General features: G+C 35.2%; 1 protein-coding gene across 5 annotated transcripts in view; it reads left to right on the forward strand.

Annotated features, from left to right (window-relative positions):
• The window catches only part of LOC101891444 (phosphatase and actin regulator 4), a 408,780-nt gene that overhangs the window by 166,295 nt on the left and 224,501 nt on the right, over window positions 1-17,984 (forward strand). For 4 of the 5 annotated variants that reach the window (XM_059119734.1, XM_059119733.1, XM_059119731.1 and 1 more), the window contains 3 exons: window positions 897-1,061; window positions 2,702-2,800; window positions 5,294-5,851. In XM_059119734.1, the coding sequence (XP_058975717.1) occupies window positions 897-1,061; window positions 2,702-2,800; window positions 5,294-5,851 (822 nt within the window). The remainder of the gene's footprint in view (window positions 1-896; window positions 1,062-2,701; window positions 2,801-5,293; window positions 5,852-17,984) is intronic. The other variant, XM_059119735.1, reaches the window with a different exon arrangement.

Raw genomic sequence — 17,984 nt, forward strand, 5'->3', positions numbered from 1 at the left:
TGAACATGGCTAAACAGGAAGTTGCGTTAGTAGCCTCACTCCCCCTGACGGGGAGAGACTGGCATGATAATATTTATATTGGCAGTAGTTATGTGAAGATATGAATGCTGAAAATGAACTTACCCGCTAGCAATGTGGACTAGTTCGGCACCGTATACTCGTCGATTCTTAGGATTACAGTAACTAGTTCCACTTAAGACCCCTCACAGTGCAAACAACTGTAAACTTTAACATGGGGATGTCATACGAGGTAACCAATTGACTCCTTTTGCATTACCTGTAGATGGTATTGTACTAGTTCCAGGTTTACAGTCATATACCAGAGACAAAAGACTAACCCCTAACTATTCAAAGTGATTCTTGTTCGTAGAGATCTCATTCAAATGTTCGTTTAACTTGTCTGTTGGTTGGTTTTTTGGTGGTGGTTTTTTATTTATGCACAACTGTCGCCTCTTCGTTTACTTGGGGACGAAAAGGTGTCAATTGGTTCCATTCGCATTACTTGGGGACACATTTGGTACTAGTACGGCTTATAACTAGTACAAGACTGACGAAATTTAGTTAATTGGAATTTTCATTGCTAGCGGGTAGCTTTTGAAGATCTTAGAATTTTGAGACCAAGGAACCCAGGAGGATTAAATTATAAATTCGAAATCTAGGCAATACATCTATAAACTTTTAGTTCGCTTTCCTCCTAAAGTAGGATTGTTATTATAATTATTTTTATTATTATTATTTTTATATATTTTTCCTGGTAATATATTTAAAACCCTTTTCTGTTTTATTTTTTATTCTATTTTTATATTTATATAAAGATAATTTATTTAATTTAATTCTCTTAAAAAAAATTTTGTTCAATTGAAATAAACAACATTTTCCATTTCCTTTCTTTTCAGCTAAAAAACAAAACGGTGCTGCATTGCGTACAAATAGTTTAGGTTCTGGTACACGCACACCACCTTTGGAGCGTAAAAGCAAATTGAGTGCTTTGGGCCGTTTCTTCAAACCGTGGAAATGGCGGCGGAAAAAGAAAAGCGAAAAATTCGAAGCAGCCTCAAAGTGTAAGTAGAACATCAAAAATTCAATATTTTTTTATTGGATATTATCATTTTGTTCCTTATTAATATAAGAACAACTCAAATTCTGTAACAATTTTAAATTTAGCTAGGCTTGGAATTATGTGCATAAAAAGTATACATAAAAGTATATAACCAATCTTCCGTTTATGGTATCAAAAACATGCAAAACTGGTAGATTCTTGCAGGTTCTGGAACAGAGACATAATTTAAATTTTGAAGATTATTTCTTATAAATATTGAACGCGACTGCCCGAGAATCACCCTGTTTGTCTGGCTGGTGGCCACAATAAATCCAGAAAAAAGTATTCGATTTGGCCGAGACTTGATAAATCTAAATATTATTATCGAACACAGATCGAGTTCAAAAATGGACACTACTTCTTGTACTTCCCAAAAAAAATATAAAAATTTTTGCACTGAAATTTCCGCAACTTATGTATTAATAATTATAACTCTTACAAGTTGTAAAAAAGGGTCCGATTGTCTTCAAATACCACACATCCTTATATTTTCATTAAGGTAATATCTGGTGTAAAGATGGGATGTATCGGTCCAGAAATACCTTCCCCGCAAAGGGTTAATAGTTTGAAAAGCCGAACGCTCATATTAATATTTCTGTCAACACAAGATCTATTGTGAAGATAGTAGATATCGACCCATTCCTTCTGCTACCTCCTCCCTCCCAAAGAGTCACAATTTCTAATTATTATATTTCTCATAAGTTGCGAAACAAGCCCGAAATTCTTGGAGTATCTAAATATTTCTCTCATCAGCGATTTGATATCAATATAGAATATATCGGCCACTCCTTCCGGTTCCTCGCCCACACAAGGTTACATTTTTGATTAACAATTATTTACATAAAATTGATCGATTTTTTTTCAAATTTTAGTTAAGGAATTAGTCGATATAGTCCATGGTACGTTGTAATATTTATATCTGACTTAGGTCGGATACGGAATGGAAAATATTGGTTCACTCCTTCGGTACCTTCCCAATAAATTATCAACATTTTAATAATAAGAACACAAGTCCGGATATTGGCTTTAATAGAGAAGCTTAATTTCACCATCAAAATCAGGCATAATATTCTTTAAGGGAATATCAATCCCCCAAATTTTTCAAAAAAGAAAAAATCCAGATTCGCTTGAAAAAGTTGCTTTTCACTTTCTCTGAAATATCAGGTTTTAGTAAGAAAAAATTACAACCAGATCTGCAAAAAAAATATATATAAAATTTATTCCTTTTTATACCCTCCACCATACTATGGAGGGTAAATTGAGTTTGGCATTCCGTTTCTAACACCTTGAAATATATATTTTAGACAGAGTATATATATTCTTGATCAGCATAAAATTCTATGCCTATTTAACTGTCCGTTTGTGGAAATTCCGAATGAAATAAAGTAGGCTGATAATTTTTTCTCGGATGTGTTTTAGGTTTGCAGGTCCTATATAACTTTATAACTTTACACATTACATTTGCATGTAGCATGTTTCTTCCAATTGGTGAGGGTTTAAAATTTTGACCTGGCCGAATTTAGCTACTTTTTAAATTGTTGTTATTTACAATTTTTAAATTTTAATTTAAATATTAACTATTTTGTTTGTTTTTGTTTCCAGCCCTTGAACGCAAAATATCAGTACGTGCCAATCGTGAAGAACTTGTTCAAAAAGGTATTTTATTACCGGAAAGTCCACTGGGGAACATTCAAGAACCAGGTAAGCATTAGCTTTAGATTAAATATGAAAAGTATTCTACCAAAACATCATGTTTATATTAAAATCAATTTGCAAAGTTAGTATCCATTCTTTGAGGTTTATGCAAAAAAAAAAAAAAAAATAAATCCACTGGATTCGATTAATCTACTACTTAAGGTTCTACTAGTAGATTTTCATGGAAGTTTTTTTAGTTTTTTTTTTTAAGTAACCCAAAAATATTTGATTTTCATTTCTTCCCTCCAAACCAATGTTCTACAAGTTCTGTTGAATTTCCTTTTGGCCCAAGAATCCTTTGGACACTGCGTACTAATCCAAGACTGCAACAAATTGCTGCAACGTTCTTTTTCGACTCTATTATTTCTGTCAATTAGCATTTGTGTTTAGGTATTCTGAAAGTGTTTCTCTGGACATCATGTCCATCGATTTATGTTTAGATTTAAGAAGAAAGAAAAACAAAACCAGATAGTCTAGAAATATGCTCAAGACTAGCATTTAGCCGTTGAGCAGCTAAGCGAACAGTTGTTGACAAGATAAGCTTTAAGAATTATTAAAATAAGCCAATTATGTTTAGCACGATCGATGGGAAGAGACGCTGGCTGACTGGCACACCATCAATGCTGCAGTGCAAGAAAAAGCCAAGCCAACAAGTGCCACGAGCAGTATTTTTCGTTTTGCAATGCATTCCTGGCTATAAATGATCAAATGTTGGCTGTCATCAATAATTATGCGCTTTACCTGTCCGGAATATTTAATCCTGGTTAAAAGTGTACAATATGTATTGTTGAAGATTAGCAAGGGGAAGAGAGAGGGAGAGCGAGAAAATGGCATTACTCTATGTGAGATAACTATACAATTTATGGTAGTTATCCTTTTGGGATGTTATTGGTTTTCTATTTATAGAGTTGGGTCAATGACCATAGACTTGTTTAGTTTTGATTTAAAGCTATCCTACAGAATGTGAAAATATAAAAGTTTGCTTGCCGTAAAATTTGACACAGATATCGGAAAAAATACTGGGATTCGGTTCATGAAAACGTAGGGAAGTATCCGCCAAAGAAGTTGTACCTGCTGAGAACTCCAAATACCAATCTTCAAACAGTTCTGTTCAAAAATATCAAAAAAAAAAAACTCTGACACAATTCCATCAAAAATTTTGTCTAAAATCGTCTAAATACCGAATATCGGTAGATATTGATATATGGGATCAATACCACAATTTGGACATATATGGATAGTTGTTTGTCCGCTTTCTGTCCGCTGGGAATAAATTCTGCTTATGTACGGCCAATTCGGTTGAAAAAAATGACAAACACCCCAATAATGACCTACTTCGGATTGTATCTCAGAATTTGGCGATAATTTTTTGAAAATCGGTCAAGATATATCTGTGGGTACCATATACAGGGTGAGATAGAAAACTGCAAAGTCAAACGCCATCATTTTTACATTTTTTTTTAAATTTTATTGAATGAAATCAAAAAATGTCAGAAAAAAGTTTAGATTTTTTCGAATTGATCACCTTTGCACGAATTATGGCCTTCAAACGGTCAATGAAACCGTCACACACTGTCCGAATGTTGCTCTGGGGTATTTTGACCCATTTCTGGTGAAGCGCTTGCTTGAGGTGATCGATACTTTGGTATATTTTTGTGCCAACCTTGCTTTCCAAAATACTCCAGGCACAATAGTCCAACGGATTGGTATCCGGAGATTTTGGTGGCCATTTTGTGCTGGAGATGAAGCGAGGAACCTCATTTTGTAACCAATATAATGAGCTGTCGGACGAGAGTGGCTTAGATATGACAGCAGTCTGCAGTTGGTTGCAGCTTTTTCATCTCACTCTTTATTTTTTCAGCTGATTCTTTACTTTAGTCCCCAAAGCCGAAATAACAACGATTTTCGGGAAAATATATCAAAATACAGCTCATCTGCTAATATCGGTTCAGATTTGTATGTAGCTATATATATATGTTTATATATTTTCGATTTTAAGTTTATTGTACACCAAAATTTTAATATAAGGCAGAACTGTGTCAAATTTGGTGGAAATCGAATCAAATATATCTATAGCTCCGAAATATATGTTTTCTCAAAGTCAAGAGATAAAAATACATCTGTCAAATTTAGTGGAAATCGCTTCAGAATTACTTTTTGGTTTACTATTTTTTTTATTAAAAAGTGCTATAATAACGAGTTTTCCATCTATTTCAAACTTATAAATTGAGAACTTAACGCCCTCTAGTAACATATAGCAAGAAATCGTATTTTATTTCTACATTTTAATTGTAGTTTTACTAGCCAACACCAGGGTGCGCTCGAAAAGCTCATTTAAAGCTTTATTAATTCTGTATTTGAATGTTACTTTACATAAAATTGTCTCTGTTAGCCAATAATATCAACTGTTAAATTGCAAATTTTAAATGTATTTTTCTTTTTTTTTTAGTTTGTTTAATTAATTTTTTGTATTTTTTGGTTTATAATAATTTATTTTAGGTGAGGATTCATATTTCAATGATTCAACTGCCGTTAGTAATTCAACAGCGAATGCGAACGGCTCGATTCTATCATCGACCGTCCCAAAAAATTCCATTCTAGCCAATGCCTCAACCGGCAATGGCGGCAGTAGTAGTATTAACGCTGCTCAACAGCAGCAGCAGCAGCATCAGCAACAATCGTCACACCAACAGCAAACCGCGTTGTCACAGCAAATGACCAATTCGTTGTCCTCGCTACAACAATATCAGGCCAATGCAATGCAAAATGGAAGCAGTGGTGGTAGTAATACCAACTCCACAGCTAATGCCACCGGTGGCGGGGTAACTCCCACAATGGGGGGTGGCCAGGCGACCCACATCACAAACAATACAAATTCCGGCGGTAACGCAACAGACGCATCATCATCATCCTCGTCCAGTGGGGGCAATAGTGGGGCGCACTCCTCACCCTTGTTGGGTGTGGCCCAGCCCCCACCACCCTTGACACCATTGGCCCAGCATCATCAAGCGTTGGCGCAACAGTTGCAACAACGATTTGCCATCAGCAATAATAACGGTGAGTTTTGTTTTGAGATTTTTTGTTTGTTTTCTGTTATTGTGTTGGTTTGGTTGTAATGGTATTTTGTGTTGTTGTTGTTTTATTATTTATGTTTTCTGTTGTTGGACACTTTTCTTTTATTTATTATAGTTCTTAGTTTTTATGTTTGTTTACAAATTGGGTTGTAATTTGTTGTTATTTTCGAAGGTAAGTACGAATGGCAATATTGACAAATGACTGGTGATGGTAGCGCCGACGACGATGATGATGATGACGACGTTGTTGTTGGCGGTCAATGATGGTGATGGTTATGGCATTTTTCTATTAATATTGATGAGGTTAGCATTTTTTGCCAACTTAATATTTGACTTCTTTAACGACATCATTGTAAATATCATTTCATATCCCACCTATCAATCACAGCATCACAAGGTATTATAAAGTCTTCTCTCTCTCTCTCTCTCTCTTTGATGGCGTATTTCTTGTTATTTCCCTCCTTTCTCTCTCAACTCCCTGTGATAAATGTATCTAATTTATTGCCTCGTTTTGTCGTCTCACCAATTGTTGTTGGCTTGCAGGCAGGCTGTTACTATCACAGCTGCGCCTCGTTTAGTTTATGTCGGTCATTAAAGACATCCTGAAAATTGTTCCTTCCGTAAGCATTTTGTTGTGGTGACCGTTTTATTGTTATTTGGAAATTGTAACGATAGTTTTTGTTATTTCCCGAAGAATTGTTCACAAATTAATTGCAATTATTTATTTGCACTATATAACAGTTTTTTTATTTTCCGTTTACAAACTCTACTTATTATTCTGAGTAAATTCTAATTCAACTATAAATTATTTAAATCGCTATATATCAAATAAAAAAATTGAAAATTATAAAAAATAGGAAAATATAAATTTTATATAGAAATTAATTTTGGCGGATTTCAAATGCGAAATTTTAAACAATTTTGAAATGTCTCTAAAATCATCAAAATACCAAAATATTGAAAGCTACCGTTATATGGGGCCAATACGAAGACGTGGAACAGCATATTTCACATTTTGCCATAGAATGTAGTACCCATTAAGATCTTCAAATACGAAATGTAAAACAATTCCGGTAAATAATGTCGCTAAAATAATAAAAATACCGAATATCGGGAGGTGTAGTTATATGGGGGCTATACGAAGACGTGAGCCGACATTTCCCATTTACGAACTTTAACTGAAAACTGATAAAATATGTGTGCAAAATTTTAGCCTTCTATCTCAATTCGTTGGAAAGATAACGTGAATACAACGCTGATCCAGAATGAGATAATTTTTTTTTTTTTAAATTTTATTGAATGAAAGCAAAAAATGTCGGAAATAGCATCAAATTTTAGAATGAGTTTAAATTTTTTTCGTATTGGTCTCCTTTGGCAGGAATTATGGCCTTTAAACGGCCAATGAAACCGTCACACGCTGCCCGAATGTTGATCTGCGGTATTTTAGTCCATTTCCGGCGAAGCGCCGAGACCTTGGTATTTTTTAGTGCCAACCTTGCATTCCAAAATACCCCAGACACAATAGTCCAACGGATTAGTATCCAGAGATTTTGGTGGACATTGTGCGCTGGAAATAAAGCGAGGAACCTCATTTTGCAACCATTCTTGGGTGGCGGCCCACACCATCACCATGGCCTGCGCTGGAGTTCTGGTGGCCAACCGAAGGAGCACATTTTCAGCTGACTTCTTTGGCAAGTAAACACGATCATTTTGTTTGTTTACAAACTGCTGGACAACGAATGTTTTCTCATCGGAGAAAACCAAATTCGGCAGTTCACCACTTTCGGGCTTTACGCCGAGCTCATTTATCAATATTTGCCGAATGGAATATTGCGATATTTTCAGCTCACGTGCCATTTTTCGGCTACTCCGACGCGGGTTTCTTTACTTTTCGAACCATTTCTGCTGATGTTGCTGTTTTCTTAGCGGTAACGAGCGATGGTAAGAGACACAAAAGATTTATTCACATTTAAATGCTGGAGTACTCTAACGATAGCCACTTGTGGTTTTCCACCCAAATATAAAAAAAAAACAGACTATCACGCTTGAATTCCATCACGAATAACTTGTTTTCTGGAACATTTTCACAAAAATGCTTTTTTACGCTTCTAAATAATATAATGAGCTGTAATTGGAATAATTTTAACAGCTGTCGGACGAATGGCTTAGATATGACAGCAGTCTGAATATGTTTGCAGTTTTTCATCTCACCCTGTATATACCTTGTAGGGTCTAATGTGAGTATTTCGAAAAGATTCAAACGGAATGAAAAAGTGAATATACCCTTCATAGAATGGTGAAGGGTATAAAACGAGTATTAAGAATAAATATATTACCAGAATGTGGAATAATTAGCTTCCTTTGTAAACTCCAAATATCAAGTTTCGGCTCATTTGGTTGGAAATGGTGGCATAAACAATCAAAACACTGAAAACCAATATTTATGGAAAGAGTGGGAAGAAAATGTTGGGTTTTCTGCTAGTTGGGCGCCACAAAACGGCTTGAAAATTACTATCTGTGTTCGTTGGTGTTACCATTATTTTTTGCGAGAAATTTTGGCGGATGAGAACTCGTATTTTCAAATTGCACTTTATACAATTACCATTTTCAGTGTCATTTAACCATGAACTCAATTCACCCTTCATCATAGATCACGAAAACTCATTGGTGAAACTTTACTTATTTAATCTAATCTATTATCCATAATTCTTTAAAATGTATACAAAAATATTTAATAACTTAAATGCATATCAATTTCATCCGCCTCGACAACATTCCGCCTGCAAAAAAACAAAAGAAAGAATACCAGTTTTCTCCGTCTAATTTATTTCATTCCTACATCACTTGGCTCTAATACACTTTTTATGGTAACATGTTCTGTTCCACTAGTGGGCACACGTCACTCTCATCATCCCACCACTAGCTGTTGCAGTGCTTCAACAAAATAGGATTTGCATTTGCATTGCCATTTCAGGTGGAATTGTTTAAACAAATTTCTTTCAATTCTCGGCGACGGGGCACTCATTTGTCTGCCCTCTGTTGATGGCTGGTCACAGCTGTTCGTTTGCCTGTTTTCTCGAAAATGTGGCTTTTATAAATTATTTCAGTCGTTGCTCACGCCCATTTCATTATCTTTCAAGATGAAAAGCAGCAGCAGCAGCAACAACAACACCAACTACAGTAAAACAAATATGAATATTTTATTTAAAAATAATTGTTTATTATGCACATGTTTACATATTGTTGTTATTGTTGATGTTATTTAACGTTGCTACGTTTTATCTAAGCATTTATTATTTGTTTTGTTTACGCTCGCTCTTCTCGTCTCGGTGGCTTTTGCTGCTGTTGTTGTTGTTTAATAAAATTACCAAATAAAAACAACAAAAATAATTTAGAAATAGTGAGTAAAAGAGTAGAAGCCGTAAAATTATTGCTCTTTGGAATAGAACGATTTGTGGGGAGAGCAGACTACTAGAATGCCTTCATAACAAATGTGGCCATATTTATTAGAGGTATTTTTGAAGTTGCCAGTTGTATGGGGAATAAATGGGAGGAGGAATTAACTACCCAACGATGAGAATGTTAAAAATTAATATAAAAGAAACAGATCTGCCAAGATATATTCCGTCTATAGAAGACACATTGAAAGACACATGAAAAAACTGAATTTAACTTCAGACTTCTGTCATTTCTAAACTACTTGTCCGACAGCTGTTAAAATTATTCCAGTGACAGCTCATTATATTGTTTACAAGAGAACAAAATCATTTTGGTGAGAATATTCCAGAAAAAAGTTATTCATGATGGAATTCAAGCGTGATAGTGTGATTTCTTTTTATTTGGCTGGAAAACCACAAGTGGATATTATTAGAGCACTCCACTATTTAAATGTGAATAAATCTTTTGTGTCTCGTACTATCGCTCGTTTGCCGTGATACTGGTAGCGTAGCTCGATGTCAAGGAAGTGGACGGAAGAAAACAGCAACATCAGCAGAAATGGTTCGAAAAGTAAATAAGCGACTTGATCGAAACCCGCGTCGCAGTGGCCGAAAAATGGCTCGTAAGCTGAACATATCGCAATATTCCATTCGGCAAATATTGAAAAATGAGCTCGGGGTAAAGCCAATGAAATTCCAAAAAGTGCAAGAACTTACACCGCAACAGAAAGAAAATAGACTCAAAAGAGCTAAAGAGTTGCTTCGCTTGACCGGAAGTAGTGAACTGCCGAATTTGGTTTTCTCCGATGAGAAAACATTCGTTGTCCGTCAGTTTGTAATCAAACAAAATGATCGTGTTCACTTTCCAAAGAGGTCAGCTGAAAATGTGCACATTCGGTTTGCCACCAGAACTCATGGTGATGGCGTGAGCGCCAATAACAGCCGATGGTGGCACTCCGCTCGTATTAATCGACCGTAGCATCAGAATAAATGCCGGATATTATCGCGAAAATATTCTGAAGGTCGTAATAAAGATTTGGGCACGCAAACGTTTTGGCCGCAGACCTTGGACATTTCAACAGGACACACCACATCGCACTCAGCACGCGCCACCCATGAATGGTTACAAAATGAGATTCCTCGCTTCATTTCCAGCGCACAATGGCCACCAAAATCTCCGGATAACAATCCGTTGGACTATTGTATGTGGAGTATTTTGGAAAGCAAAGTTAGCACTAAAAATGGCAATGTGTGGATCACCTCAAGCAAGCGCTTCGGGGGCATGGGCCAAAATACCGCAGATCAACATTCGGGCTGCGTGTGACGGTTTTGTTGGCCTTTGAAGGCCATACTTCGTGCAAAAGGTGACCAATTCGAACAAATCTAAGCTTATTCTAAAATTTGGTGCTATTTCCGACACTTGTTGCTTTTATTCAATAACATTTTTTAAAAAAGAAAAAAAATGTAGAAATTTTGGCCTGTAATTTTGGCAAATTGTGGGCCGATATTAAAATTATTTTTAGGGTAACTTTTAAAATCTGGTTTGGCTGAAAATATTCGATTTTCTGTAAATTAATGGAAATACCAAATACTGAACCTTTATTAGAAGAACTCTTCTTCTGGATACGTAGCCGAAAGCTAAAGTTGCTTTTTAAACTTTTCGATGTTTTTCCTTAAACAAAAAAGTCGAATTTTCGATTTTGTCCAATCAGTTCGAAATCGATTTTGACTTTCGAAACTCAAGTCAACTTCGATGTTAGACTTTGACTATCAAAAAAAAAAAAAATAAATAAATAAATAAGCACGATGATCAGGGTACGTCATTTGGCTCGTATGATAATGTAAAAATTGTTATCATATTTTTATATTTCATATCACATCATATTTTTTTTTTATAAAAAAATAAATTAATTATTGTGTGGAGGTAGTTTACTTTTTCCATGGACCTCATTAGATAACATAGATTTTTTTTCTTTTTTTCTGGCATTAAATTAACTTTAAATGTTCAATATTCTTAAAATTGATAGGTACTTTTATATGGTTCTATATTGAGAACTTATTGCAAAGAAAAATAATAGTTTTGGCTGAAGTTCTGAAAATACCGACATTTTGGAGCCCAAATCTCAAATTTCATATAATGTAGGTTTCTCTTCAACCTCCAAAAGAAACCCCATAAAAGAAAGTGTTTAAAAAATTAAATTAGACCCAAATTAAGAATATGTTGTTTTCAGATTTGCCAAGGAAAATTAAACTTTGGAAATATCTTACATACTTGTGTTTACTATGTGAACATAGTATAAGTTATTTACCACTACTTCTTATGTTCCAGAGGAAAACCAATTTCAACAATGTGGCACCTCCTCCAATAATCAATGAAGAGATTGTGAGTTGAGGCCATTGCGCTCACTTTAAGAGAGAACTGGCCATTTCTCTTTCGCTTCCTTGCTGCGACATTTTTCATTCATATTCTTTGGCGTTGTTTATAGCACAAAACGATGAGAATGCCGAGCAAGGCGGTCGACTAAAAATTGTATGCGTTTTTTTATTTTCGTTTCGGTTTCGCATAACCACCCGCTTTCAATGAACCGACGAACTCAGTTGGCGTTTAATGTACGCAGCGTACAGCGGCGGCGGCTTACTCGAGTTTCATTTTGTATGGCGTTAATTATTCGTAAATGAAAACATCAGCAACAACAACGGCAAAAGAAAAAGTAAAATAAAATAAAAAAATAAAACAACAAAATAAAAGCAATGCAATACAACAATAAGAAATCTTTTGAAAATTGCTGGTGAGAGTGTTGTTCTTGTGCACAAAAATATCTGCAAAAATAAAAAAAAAATAAAACAGAAAATTGAAAGCACTCTTGAGATAACAAGTTCAAGGAAATTTGCTTGGTACAAAAGAATAAAAAAATAAGAAAAATAAATAGTGAATGTTTAAAAATAAGATTTATGCTCAATATGAAAGTGATACCCAATTTTAGTTTTGAAAAAAAATTACAAAATAATATTGAAATAAATCTTAAATTAAAACGCCTTTTATATACGTTCGTGTGTGTGTGTGTTGAAGAATTGCAAGCATGCCATTCGTGCCCAATGGTCGTTCAGCTAACTTCTTTCCTTTTCAATATCCGTGTCCGTATCCGCATCCCTATCGCCGTGTAGTAATCTGAGTTGTGTGATATCTTTTTGGTGTTTTTTCCTCGCCACTACTTCCTCATCGTCGTCGACCTCGTCCGTGTCCGAGTAGTTGGATCGTTAATCGTGGTTTCCATTTTACTTTGCCTTTGATGCAACAACAACAAATATTAGTTACTACTTGTGTACCATACGATTTTCTGCCACTCTCTGTCCTGATTCGCAAATGCTTCTTTGTGTGGCATTTGTGGAAAACCGTGTCTGTGGCTTGATTGGAATTTTAATTGCAATAAAAAAAGGAAAATTACAAGTGACAGCTACTACACATGCACAAAACAACAACAACAAGAGCAACAAGGTCCGAGAGAGGGACCAAACGCCCAACAATCAACTCGGCTGATTTATTAGCGGAAATGACGGAAATGTCGTTTTATTGGAGAAAATCTAATTATTTTTCTTGTTTTTTCTTTTTTTTTTTTGTGTCTGTCGATTATGGTGTCAATCATGAAAATGGAATGCTTAATTTTCTTTTTGTGTGATTTTATTGTTGTGTCTCCCCAATGTTATTTCGCCACCTCCCCTCTGTGCCAAAAATGAAAAACAAACAAAATTTGCTTTTCATGCCGGTAGCGTGGCGGCATTTCCAAAAAAAAAAACCAAAACAGAAACAGAAACAGAAACTAAACGATATATGGTGCTAAACAAATGTTTAATTATATTAATACAACAATGCATTAACAAATATCAATTTTGTTCGCTAATTTGTGTTCTTTTTTACAAACAATGAAATATTCATAATTACTGTTCAAGGTTTTAGAGCTTTTTTTTGTTTCGGAATTCTTTTGCTTTGGACTTAACATAAAACAGATGTTAGGCGAAAAAAAATGCGTAGTTTGGTTGTTGGTTTGTTTTTTCCTCGATTTTCCTCAATGAAGGATATTTCCGATGAATTTTACTCTCAATGCTCACGACTAGACAAACAAACAAATAAAAGTAAATAAATAACAGGTTTAATATTCTAATTTAGAGGCTATTGCCTCTCGGGAGATTTGTTGCATTGACCTGAAATGTGGCAAAACATATCAGGTCTGGTAAATGTTAAAAAAAAACATATAATTGATTTATTTCGAATTCGCAGAAAGTTAAGCACAACACTTTTAAGGCATAAAGAAAGGAAATATTTTAGAATTCCAACAAAGAAAATATTTAGGAGTTTTACAAGAAATGTTTGAACTCCCATGCCAGCACGAGCTCATTTTATCAGTATTTTCAAACTTTGAGTATCCTTTACCAATTTCCAACAAAGTAATAAAAAAAGTAATAAAAATACCGAATATGGGGAGTTACAGTTATATTGGGACCCACAACAAGACGTGGACCTGTATATGCAATTTTTGCCGTTATGGGGACTATACCAAATGTTTCTTACACAATGAGAACACATGTTGCCAATTTACAGCTGATTCGGGTAAAACATAAAAAAACTTAAATCTGTCAGTACAACTATATGGGGGCTATACCAAAACGTATCAAGGGTCCTGCAGACCTAATACGCATCTGAGTAAAGTTGTATCAAATTATTTTATTTTGTTCGGAAGCTAGAGTGACTTCCACAGACGGACAGACCTCGTTATATCGACATAGAATTTTTTATTCCCCTCCATTTTTATTGGTTACTCTGGCAAAAGAAAGAAATGTCTTATTCTCTCAGAGAGAGAGAGAGAGACATTTTTTGTCCAGAAAGCACAGAAACGGAAAAGTAGAAAATACAGGGTGAAATAAAAAACTGCAACAGAGTCAAACTGCATAATTTTTGCATTTTTTAAATTTTATTGAATGAAAGCAAAAAATGTCGGAAATAGCATCAAAGTTTAGAAATTGGTCAACCTCGGCACGGATTATGGCCTTCAAACGGCCAATGAAACCGTCACACGCTGCCCGAATGTTGCTCTGCGGTATTTTGGCCCATTCCCGGCGAAGCGCTTGCTTAAGGTGATTGACGCTTTCTGTGCCAACTTTGCTTTCCAAAATACTCCGGACACAATAGTCTAACGGATTGGTATCCAAAGATTTTGGTGACCATTGTGCGCTGAAAATGAAGCGAGGAACCTAATTTTGTAATCATTCGTGGCGCGTGCTAAGTGCGATGGTACTGAGTCCTGGTGGAATGTCCAAGGTCTGCGGCCAAAATGTTTGCATGCCCAAGGCTATAATACACCCTCAAAAATATTTTCGCTATAATATTCGGCATTTATTCTGATCCCACGGTCGATTAATACGAGCGGAGAGCGACCATTGGCTGTTATGGGGGCCCACACCATCATCACTGCGACGCGGGTTTCGAATCAAGACGCTTCTTTGCTTTTCGAACCATTTCTGCTGATGTTGCTGTTTTCTAAATTTGTTTGGCGGAGAATATTTCTCATTAATCCTATGTCCCTGCACTTGCACCAAAGGTAGCATGTCGAATTAATCAGTGCAGAATTTAATCTCCAACAAGGGGACACAAGCGGTATGACATCTGCTAGAAAATTGACGATTTAGTTAAGAAATATATGTTAACTCCTTCGAAACTATTTTAACTTCTATTAATAGCTTGCCATAATTTTGTGTTGCTCACGTTACAGACTGTAATAATCCCTTAGTATATGTTTGCCTTCCTGTCTTTGAAAGAACTAATAAAATAAATTTAGTTTACATTGACTCCTCATTAAATGTGTTCATAATTTCTTCAATCTTCTGTTATTTAGTGGTCAAAACAAAGCCAGTTAATGTCTTATGCAAAATATCCTAATGACCCCCAAACAACCACTCCCATACGTTTTCGATAGCAATGCGAACACCCATAAATCATAAAGGATACCAACTAGACCATTAAATTGTCGCTTCATTCGCTCCCGCTGAGACAAGGGATACCGGTCTGTAATTTATAAAAAAAACATATAAAAATGTACAGGGTGTGTCGGTAACTCCTTTATGCTATGAAAATATCTAGACACAGTGGCGTTTTCAAGGTAAAAATATAGGAATGGGGGGCAAGAAGGAAGGGTGTTGTGTGTTTGAAATATTTTTGTGGTCTTTGAACTTCAACACGCAATAACTTTATTTTATGGATATTTAATTATATCCTTTAAGTTTCAAGCAAATACAAAATGCGTTCTATCTACATCACTTCTTTTGTTTTGCGTTTTAGTTCGGCTAGAGTTTTTCATGGAGTTTTTCTATTATGTTTTCCTGGCTTTTCCTTTTTAACATTTTCCATGCAAAACAGAGTGGTTTTCCACATTTAAGAGAGTTCCACACTCTTGAACTCTCTCTCACTCTCTCTCTTCCACATGCTTCTCGCTCTTATGCTGTTTTATGTTTGCAAGCAGCATTTACCCTACTCATGCTATAATATTTTGAGCGAGCATTTTGTGTGTTTATTATGTCCACACTCATTATTTTGGTGTGTATTTTCAGTCGTCCTTATTTTAGCCAAAACTGCCAGTAAAAAATAATTTTTAGTCCTTAAATAAAAAAAATTGTGATAATTTTAATAGAACCCTAAATAAAATGAAAATGTGAACACATTATCAAAACAAATTGTGCTTAAATGAGAAACTGAATAACATTTCCCAATAAAACAATAAACACAATTAACAACTACTGTAGAATTTTCGTGTCTGCTGCCGACGACGAGTCCAACAAAAATTATACATACCCAACAAATAGTGTCTGAGGTCGTGAACCTTTTGGAAAAAAAATCCGTGATTTTCTTTTCTAAGCCATGACAGACGGAAATTTACACATATTTGGCATTTGTGTGTGTGTTTCTGTGTGTGCGTGACTGTAATTGTATTTGTTCTTTTGCCATTGTTTTTTTTTTTGTTTATTGTTTTTAAAAATATAAATTTGTATTTACATTTAACAACATTTTTTCGGCTTGTCACGCCAAGAAAATTACATTGAAAGTCTAATACCCAAAAAAACAATAGAAAATATAGTCGGGAAAGTCTCAATATTTTTCCGCAAAACAAGAATTCTGTGGTGTGCCTTTTGTAGTTTTTTTTTCGGTGCTTTGTTGAATATGTCAATAAAAATATTGCTGGTTCTGTAAATAACGTTGTGCAGAACGCTACCATTTTAAAATACCTATGAGGTTTTTGTGTCGTTTTGTGCCTTTATGGTCTTATGTGGATTTTATTACTGCATGGTGTAATAAAGGAAAAATAACCATATTCTGACACCGAAACATGATAGTGGACCCAAAAACAGCAGACACATGTCTCACTGGTCTTCCCTATCTCATCGATTTTTGCTTTTGTGGAATACAATACGAGTATTGTTTGGGAATGTGGACCAAAATGTATGCCTCTGTTGATTTTTTTCTGGAAGATGCCTGCCTACCCTAAAGTAGCCCAAACACTTTTTTGCCAAATCGACTGGGAAAGGTAATCTGGACTATATAAATAGGAAAAATCAGGAGGTACTTTCATATGGACTGTACTCCGAGGCGTTGGCCTACATTGAAAATTTTCTTCAAAGAGGTTTTCTATCCCCTTGGAAACCATGATGACAAATAAGGACCCGAACAAATGACAAATGTGGCCAAGACCCCAGAAATAGCTAAAATCAGGTAATACCTTCTTATAGAAGTTATACCAAACCGTGGGCCAAGGAGGTTTCCTCTTACAAAGAACTCAAATTACTAAATTTTGCAAATTATCCCTACATGGGGGCTATACCAAAACGTGGACCGACATGGCTCATATTTTGTACAAATGATCCGTCATGTAACCCATAGGTCTTTATCAAATTTTAATTAAAATCTTGCAAAGTATAGAGCAAATTATTTGAGGCCATGTGGGTATGGTTAAGGCTATATATAGTTTGGCCTGGGAGCCCAAAACCCTTTCCGGATTTTACTAACCGAATACTATTACCTGAACTTTAATTAAAAAAATATATATAAGAATTCTACATATTTAGCCATTCTTTCCCTGGTTTTGGTCTATAGATAGGAAACCGTTGGGAATTCATGCAAATGGCCAACTTCAAAAATATACCTAAGATCTCCATACACTGGTATCTGAAATATATGTACCTGATTTGAGCTAATATTTAAGGTCCAAATTATTTTATAGGTCAAAGGAAGGTCATCTAAGAAACGTCTTTATACTCCAAGTTTCTTTGATACAAATCAGTTTCAGATATTTTGCTGATAGTTGATCTTGACACGCCAGTCCATCTCTCCGACTGACTAGATGGTGCTCATCTTAAATGCCGTAAGGAAATCTACAATTCGGGTAATATGGATCCAATCCTTCTGGCATTTCCCCCTTAATCCCCTAACTTAATGAAATATGAAACTGTGTTGGCATGTTTGTTCGGGATACCATAGTATTTTGTTGTTGCAAAATGGTCAGGCTTAATCCCATTATTATTGTTTTTATAAAACCAACGTTTGTTTATAGTGGAGAACGAGGGTAATGTTTACCAGGGGGTAAGGCAAAGAATATTAAGGTTTCGGAAAGAGCCACCAATCCTCATCATGAAATA

This window comes from Musca domestica, unplaced genomic scaffold (genome assembly GCF_030504385.1).
Source record: "Musca domestica strain aabys unplaced genomic scaffold, Musca_domestica.polishedcontigs.V.1.1 15, whole genome shotgun sequence".
NCBI classification, from domain to species: Eukaryota; Metazoa; Arthropoda; class Insecta; order Diptera; family Muscidae; genus Musca; species Musca domestica.